Source organism: Epinephelus fuscoguttatus, linkage group LG3 (genome assembly GCF_011397635.1).
Source record: "Epinephelus fuscoguttatus linkage group LG3, E.fuscoguttatus.final_Chr_v1".
NCBI classification, from domain to species: Eukaryota; Metazoa; Chordata; class Actinopteri; order Perciformes; family Serranidae; genus Epinephelus; species Epinephelus fuscoguttatus.
The window spans coordinates 26,027,749-26,036,645 of NC_064754.1; the positions used below are offsets into that span (position 1 = coordinate 26,027,749).

The 8,897-nt window shown below is 40.5% G+C and overlaps 1 protein-coding gene across 4 annotated transcripts in view; it reads left to right on the forward strand.

The window, feature by feature from the left end:
- The window catches only part of trim2a (tripartite motif containing 2a), a 45,070-nt gene extending 36,521 nt beyond the window's left edge, over positions 1-8,549 (forward strand). For 3 of the 4 annotated variants that reach the window (XM_049571945.1, XM_049571943.1, XM_049571944.1), the window contains exons 6-12: positions 704-1,427; positions 1,555-1,658; positions 1,886-2,053; positions 2,868-3,048; positions 3,466-3,536; positions 3,852-3,992; positions 6,904-8,549. In XM_049571945.1, coding sequence (XP_049427902.1) covers positions 704-1,427; positions 1,555-1,658; positions 1,886-2,053; positions 2,868-3,048; positions 3,466-3,536; positions 3,852-3,992; positions 6,904-7,056 — 1,542 coding nt within the window. In that variant the 3' untranslated portion in view covers positions 7,057-8,549. The remainder of the gene's footprint in view (positions 1-703; positions 1,428-1,554; positions 1,659-1,885; positions 2,054-2,867; positions 3,049-3,465; positions 3,537-3,851; positions 3,993-6,903) is intronic. The other variant, XM_049571946.1, reaches the window with a different exon arrangement.
- The last annotated feature ends 348 nt before the right edge of the window (positions 8,550-8,897 follow it).

An 8,897-nucleotide genomic window follows, 5' to 3' on the forward strand; every position in this document is an offset into this window, starting at 1 on the left:
TTGTAACCTCATTTAGATAAGTGCTATACAAATAAATATTATTATATTATTATTAAACGAGACCTTTAATGCATGAATTACTGCAGTGTGTATCATGAATTCCTGCTGTTCGACATACAGACCAGGGTTGTAAAATTTGCACCAGCCGGTAAAATATGCAGGTGGCTGTTAGATTTGTTTCATTCATCAGTCAAAAAGTGCAAAAACAAAACAAAAACAATAGTAATCTATTGAGTAGCTGATAGATTTTGTAATCCACCAGCCACAGTGGCAGGTGGACAAAAAAGTTAATTTCCAACCCTGATTGGGACGTCAGCAATTAAATTAGGTAATATAATAAATGAACACTCAGTGGATTATCAGTGAATAAGTTACTTTGCACATGTATTTATATGTAAACTGCACCAGTGTCTGCAACAGTAATTTCACAGACAGGTCTCTGCAAGTCAACAGAGGATGATGTGATAGTCATCTGTTTGTTTCTACATGCAGAGTCATGAGAATGTAGGCCAACATGTACCAAATGAGCTCAGATCCTATTCCTGTAACGGTGGAAAGTCAGGAGTTGTACTGTATTTTCATACAGTTGTTGATCTCATAGGGGAATTCTTTTTTCTCTGTGGTGGGTTTGTCTGTTTTTAGTTGTGGTGGGACAACCACAAGCTAACCCTGCTGCCCCCTGGTGTGTGTATGTGTGTACTAGGTGCTCCAAGCCCAGCTGGACAGCCTGCTGCAGGGCCAGGAGGGTATCAACAGCAGCTGTAACTTCACCGAACAGGCCCTGAGCCACGGCACCGAGGCCGAGGTGCTGCTGGTGAAGAAACAGATGAGCGAGCGTCTCATTGAGCTGGCCAGTCAGGAGCTTCCTCTGCAGCCCGGGGAGAATGACCAGCTGGACTTCCTTGTGGAGACAGAGGGACTAAAGAAGTCCATCCACAACCTGGGTACTATTTTAACAACTAACGCCGTGGCCTCTGAGACTGTGGCCACAGGTGAAGGGTTACGACACTGTGTGGTGGGGGTCCCCACGTCCATCACCATAACCACTAAGGACAAAGATGGAGAGCTGTGTAAGATGGGCAACGCAGTCATCACAGCTGACATGTCCTCATCTGACGGTAGCAAAGGTGAAGGGGAGATACTGGACAACAAGAATGGCACTTACGAGTACCTGTTCTCAGCTCCTAAAGAGGGGACTTTTAGTTTATCACTGCGTCTGTATGACCAACATATCAAAGGAAGCCCCTTTAAGATAAAGGCCACCAAATCCATAGATGTGTCACCAACTTCAGACGGCATCAAGAAGAGGCTGAAGTCTCCGGGCAGTGGTCACATCAAGCAGAAGGCCATCAAGAGGCCGGCCAGTATGTACAGCACAGGGAGGAGGAAAGAGAACCCAATTGAGGACGACCTCATCTTCAGGATCGGTAAGAAAGCTGCAGACCGGCAGCTTAGATGATGTGGTTAATGTCGGAGAGAAAAGTGACACGTTTATGCGCCACTCCATGTCAGTGCCCTGATTCAGTCTACTAATATATCTCATGTTTTTTTTAGGCACAAAGGGAAGAAACAAAGGAGAGTTCACTAATCTGCAGGGAGTGGCTGCCTCTTCTCTGGGAAAGGTCCTGATAGCAGACAGCAACAACCAGTGTGTCCAGGTAAACATCACTTCCTGTGCTGAAGATGCTGCTCTCAGCCTTCAGACAGAGCCATATGTTAGAGGGTGTAGGGGGAGCTCTTTGGTAGAGCACTATAAAATGTTTGGACCTCCCTGGTGTATGCAGTATTCTCTTGTAGAGCCTTCTTAATTGAAAGAGCTCGACACCAAATAGATGCATTTAAAATCCATTTTTTTTACATCTTAAACATGTTTTGTGTGATGCAGATTTTCTCCAACGATGGCCAGTTCAAAAGCCGCTTTGGCGTGCGAGGCAGGACTCCGGGTCAACTGCAGCGACCAACGGGGGTGGCCATCCACCCAAATGGTGACATCATCATTGCAGACTACGACAACAAGTGGGTCAGCATCTTCTCAAGTGAAGGAAAGTTTAAGGTAAGATGATATAGCGTTAGAAGAGCAAAATAACTACACTTGGTCTTAACTGTGCACCCCTCATCACCATGTTGGTGTTTTACCAAAGGAAGAACAATAATAGCAGAGATATAACCACAGAAGTTTTCCGTTCACCCTTTTTACAATGACTCTTTTGAATTAGAATTTTTCAATAATTCAAACAGAAAACAGGTGCATGACTGTACACGCCCCGCCCTGATTAACATCTGTGAGTCATTTGCAATTTTCACACCTCATTGGCCAGTGTCTGGAGGATTAAGAGATGCTCACGTGCAGATTTTCACTTCCCCCTCGAGTCTCTTTCACAGACACATTGATGCTGAATTACTAAAGAAAGTGCAGATTTGATTGTGAACAGTTCTAGCCTTGTGCTTTGGATAGTTTGATCAAAGTTGTGTTATTTTCCTACTTACAGTTACAGCAGGGTTGCAACAGCAGACCATAAGATACTAACATGTTCCAGTTAGGTCATCCTGTGGTTTATTCACTGAATACAACTCTTCTCTCAATCACTGTAACAGAACTATTTCCCACACTATCTCTCTCTGTCTATCTGTAGTGTGTGTGGGATATTTAGTTTTGCACATTGCTAACTAAGTCACATGTAAAACAGTTTTTAAAGGGGCTCTATATGTTTAGAAAACAGGAATGACAATCCTGTGAGCATGAGGCAAGACTGATACAACAAACTGGTATAATATACATTTACTCTGATTTTTACTTAAACTGCTGTTTGTCTAAATGTATGAAATATGTGATTAAAACTTGAGACATGTAAACTCTCTGACTCCAGAACAAGATCGGCTCGGGGAAACTGATGGGCCCTAAAGGCGTGTCGGTGGACAGGAACGGCCACATCATCGTGGTGGACAACAAGGCCTGCTGCGTCTTCATCTTCCAGCTCAACGGCAAGCTGGTCACCAAGTTCGGTAACCGTGGCAACGGCGACAGGCAGTTTGCAGGTACACTCAATGGTAATATGTGCACTGCCCCTCCTACAGTCTTTCTCCGACCAGCTCACACCTGCATGTGGAATGAGGATGAATGTCAAACCAGGAGCCATCAAGATCCCATCATCCTTCACTTCTGATTATGTTTTTATTTATATATATATTGTTTAGACAGAAACTTAGTTAAAAAATATGGCAGACTTAAATGGTTATTACACAGAATAATAACTCAACTGTCCTAAAAACAGCATGTAGTGCCACCGATCATGGTCTAAATAAGTTTTAACAATCTTGTTTTGTCATTAAATTCATTTGGCAACTTATTAAATTGCATGTCTTACAAAAAAATATGTCATGACGTTGTTTTCTAAACCGAACTGCTGCTGTTTCATTTTGACAGAACAGCATATATCTGAGACTTTGCTGTCTGTCTTTTTTAAGGGCCTCACTTTGCTGCTGTCAACAACAACAATGAAATCATTGTGACAGATTTCCACAACCACTCAGTCAAGGTAGGTGCAGTAGCAGAGCGGTGGAAGTGTTTTACAGGTATACAAGGATGAGAAAAAGGATGTGTACTCCAGATTTTAGTCCTAAAAACGGAGGCTTGAATGATAGTCTCTGGTAGACATTTTTCCTTCCTCTATCGTAAAGTCTTGGGAGTTTTCCCCCACTAAGCGCCTGATCATCTAATTTTTATTATTAAATCCATTCTGTAGTTGATGTATTACTCATGTATTTTGTTTACTGTTTTGGCATCACTGTTTCCCAGTAGTAATTTTAGATTACTGTCTCCATGCTACTTTCCCTTGAAAACCAACTTATAGGTGTTCAACACAGAAGGAGAGTTCTTGTTGAAGTTTGGTTCTAACGGCGAGGGCAACGGCCAGTTCAACGCCCCCACAGGAGTGGCAGTGGATGTCAATGGAAACATCATAGTTGCAGACTGGGGCAACAGCAGGATACAGGTCAGTACAAGAGCTCTCGCCTTAAAGAGTCAAGCAGCAACTAAGACTTTTAGTGTTGCTGCATTCACAGTTTCAGGATGTACAGGGTTTCACTTTATGTCTTTATGGCTAATTTCTATTTCTTCATGGCTAATTTGAGCTGCTCCTGTCTGGGCGTCAATTTAGGGTCCCAAGAACCAGTTGGAACATATATAAGAAGTCCTTTATTCCCTGTGCCATACAGGCAATAAACACAGAATGACTGAACCAGGGAACACTACTGTTTTTGTGCTCTCTCTTACTATTTTTATAACATACCTCCTACCTGCCTGTTTACATCATTGTAGTGTTGTCATGATACCAAAATCTTTGTTTCGGTACCGATACCAATATGAATTTCGATACTTTTCGGTACTTTTTCCTAAGGAAAAGTCCTTTTGGATACAAACCTTTAGAACAATAAATAGTCGGGGTGTAACTGTACCAAAAAATCATGGTTCGGTAAGTACCTCGGTACGGATGTCACAGTTTGGTTGCTCAAATGTTTCACCAAGTTTGTGTGTTGTCTCCCTTTGCAATTCAGACTTTCTCTTGTCTTTTTTCACGTGCGCCAGCTGTGGATGTTGATACAGGTGTTGTCATACACACCACTTGTGCAATCTGTGCTCCAGTAGGAACAAGAAAGGTGTTTGTGTGCATAAATGAGTAAAATAAATTAACTAAATGAATGAATTGAATCAATTTCAAAGTACCGGTATTTTCCAAATGCAGTATAGTACATCATTGTATCATATATATTGTCAGTTATACGTTTTTAATCCAGTGGTAGTGAGAACACAATACACTAATCCATGTAAAAACAAGATGGCAGCCATCTCTGCCAAGTCAGTCTGCAGCTGATCCCGACACATAAGTGGACAAGGTCCAAAACCTGTTCACATTTTATGGTTGAAACTTGTTTATTTATGATTAATAATGTTTGTGGTTTGATATGACAATTTTTTTTTTTTTACCAATTTTAGCAATAGTAACAAGCTAAGACACTGTTAATTAGGAAGTACTTGTTTGAAGGCACTGGGAATTTATCATCAGCTTGTTTGAGGACATTAAGAGTGTGTATTTTTTTTTTTAGCTTATCAGAACCTACTAATGCCAAAGTGCTAGTAGGAATTAGAAATGCAAACCAAACAAAAGTTCGGGTCTCAGGAGGATATGGCGCTGACACTAAATATTGCATATTGAAATATTGCATTAAGAATCACTCTTAGGTCTTCAAGTGCAATTTCTTTTAGTACAGTCACAGCCAAAATACTAAATAAATCCAAAAAAGCCATTAAAAACTTAAAATTGATTGGTTCCATAAAAATACATAAGAAATTTTGAGTATTGGGTCATTTTGGTACCAGTGATGAAGGTCGTTCTTTTTATTAAAAGACACAATTTTTGTTGCCAAGCTTCATCTCTACATAAAGCCAGCACATTTGAAAGTTCTTCAGACACAAAAATGGCTAAAACAAGGAACCTAACGCAGGAAACATGCCTGAAGATAAAGATTCTCAGCCAGGAAGGGCACAGCTGCTGCAGATGCAGTCCTTCAGCAGTTGGGTACACTCTGCAGAAATACAGACGAACCAACAGCTTGGAAGACAAACCAAGATCTGGGCGTCCAAGGGTTTCTTCAGCAAGAAATGACCACATCCTGATCCGCATGTGCAGGCAAAACCGCCGAATGACATCACAGGAGCTTCAGCAGCAGTGGTCAAACCAAACTGGTGTCCAGTGTTCCACCCACACTGTACGTGGCCGACTTTTAGATCATGGCTTAAGGTCCTATAAGGCTATCAAGAAGCCCCTGATCAATGAGAGACAGAGGTTAGCCCGGCGTCGCTCGGCCCAGGCACACAAGAACTGGACAGCCAGGAATTGGAAGAAGATTTTGTGGTCAGATGAGTCCAGTTTCCAGCTTTATCTTCCTCCTACTAATGTGAGGGTACGCAGAAGGCCAGGCGAAGCATTATCTCCAGCATGTACAGTACCTACTGTCAAGCATGGTGGAGGCAGTATCATGGTTTGGGGATGCATGAGTGCTGCTGGTGTTGGTCATCTCACTGTCTGTGATGGCACATTGAACTCTACCAAGTATTGTACCATTCTCGAAACCCACATGCTCCCACTGTTCCGTCGAGGTAAAAACTGGATGTTTCAACAAGATAATGCCCCTTGCCACACATCCAAGGCCAGCAGAACTTGGCTGCAGGAGCACAGTATCCAGGTCTTAGAGTGGCCAGCTCAATCCCCGGACATGAGCCCCATTGAAAATCTGTGGTGGATTATCAAAAGGTCTGTTTCAAAGCATAAACCAAAGAATTTAGAAGAATGAAAAGCAGTAATTCAAGAAGAATGGGACAAGATTACCCCTCAACAGTGTGAAAGGCTCGTGGGGAACATGCCAGCCAGGATTAGAGCTCCACTACGTGCCAATGGCAGGACTACTAAATATTAATTTGATGATGTGATGGTTTATTTATTTTTTGTTCAGTTTTGAACACATTCTCTGTTATTTGTTGACTTTGATACCGACAATGTTGAGAACTGACATATTGAAACTGTCAAGAATTTAGTTTTGTTAGTTTTTCTTGCAAACAATAAACAAAAAAATATAATTTGTATTTGTTTGTATCTGTCTAATGCAGCCACACCTTTTGAAACACAAAAAAGATTTTTCCACAAATATTTCATGATAATATTTGAGATTGTGTAAAATTTTAAGGGTGTCCGAAAACTTTTTTCCACCACTGTATTTTAGTGATGTTGCATTTTAGTCTGGTCAGGGTTTGAATCAAAATCTTGGAGTTTACATTAATGTTTTGTTAAAAATCTTGTTGTGATTTCTTCATATGTGCTATATTGAATCTCTCTCTGTCTTTCTCAGGTGTTTGATGGCAGCGGTTCGTTCCTGTCTTACATCAACACATCAGCAGACCCGCTGTACGGCCCGCAGGGACTGGCTCTCACCTCTGATGGACATGTTGTGGTTGCAGATTCTGGCAACCACTGCTTCAAAGTCTACCGCTACCTGCAGTAGCCCCTCTCTCTCAGCGCACAAAACTGTACAGTGTATATACACACACACAGACACACACACACACACACACGCACACACGTACACAGAGACACATGCACTCAGTATGGAGCGACCGGCAGATTTGCACTCATCTACTCACCCATTCCTCCTTGAATCATGCTGTCGTTGTGCCATCTGTTTGACTGTGACATTCTGTTTGACCTCAGACGCTGAAGAAACAACAGAGGGAATAATTTGTGGTTTGAATGAAGTGAGAGGATGTGTGATACTCACTGACGGCTGCCGCTGATTGGTGCATTCATAACCTTGTTCACATTCCATCTGAATCACACCGATTTGAAAAATAAAACTTTAGTATTGTAAATATGTTAGATATTTGATTTGCTGTGACATGGCAGGAGAACTGGAAAATGCACTTGTTTCTAAACATACTGGTTGGACACTGTGTTAAGTGAGATTTAAATTAAAGTAAAGACGTACCTTAGTCACCTGAAAATGAATGGGGATTCTATTTATAGCTCCAGTGACTGCAGCTTCCTGTTAAACGCTCTCAAGAGTCCTCACATTTTGCCTGTTCACTATAAAAGAAAATATTCCACCTACTGTAGGTAGCAGGGTATTTTAGAGCATGATTAGGCATCTCTGTGCATGTTTTTACTAATAAACACCAGAAAAACTACTGTGCACAATATATTAATGTTTTAAGCTGACACTTAACAAAACCATCAAAATAAACTTTAAATGGAAAAACTGTTTCAATTACAATACTTCTATCTCTGTGTGGAAATGACTAGTCGATCTAATTTGTCATCATTTTAAATTAACACACACACGTGGTTATCACAGTATGCAGATAACTTCTTCTGAATTGGTTTTTACAAACAAAACAGTGTGTGTATGTTTGTGTGTGCAAGACAAGTGTGATTGTGTTTATGTGTGTGTGTTGTTATCAATTAAGGTAAAAAACAAAAACAAAAGCCACTTGATATGTTGTCTTACAAATCTGCTGTGATTATGTGCAAACATCTTAAAACTAGTTGTAGATTCAGAATTAACAGCAGAAATGGTGGAAATAAACTCATCAGTGAAAAGGTTTGTTCATCATGCTGCAGTGCAGGGTGAATCAAAAGTCAGATGCAGAGCTGCAATCACCTTCACTCCTTGCCATGTGCTCTTATGTCTTTCAAAAAAAATCTGTAGGACTACTAATAAGTTGTATTTTACTAAAAACAAATTGTCTATCCTCAAAAAAAATGCAATATGTAGTTGAACAGTTGAGTTGTGTGTTGTAAAAAAAAAAAAAAAAAAAGCACTGTGCTCCTCTTAGAAAGCCTTAGTCAAAATTCATTTGTCTCCAAGCACACAGTTTTCAGCAATTTGGTCATCGATTTTCTACACAATCTAGTAAATTATTTGTTTTCCATTGTCTTGTTTATATTTGTAATGCCAAATGGAATTAAAGTGCCCATAGGAAAGAATATTGTGTTGTGTTGTGTATCTGATTTTGTGGCGAACTTTCTGTGTTGTAATAAGCTGCATTTAGCATAATAGTATCTATCTGTTTGAAAACGGATACAAATCATGTTAGAAATGTAATCTGCATCTTCATAGTTCTAAATATCTCTTAGGTATCAAAGGTGTTTTTATTCTCCCTGTGGAGATGATTGATCAATGATTTTATGTTCATTTGTCTCATGCAGAAATTAATGACATTAAGGACCTTTTTATTATTGATTCCTGTCCTTATTTGAACACTGTACGTTATTAGACAGCAGAGGGCGTCAGGAAATCATAAGCTGTAGTCAAAGTAATGCTGCCTTCAATTACAGTCGGGAATTATA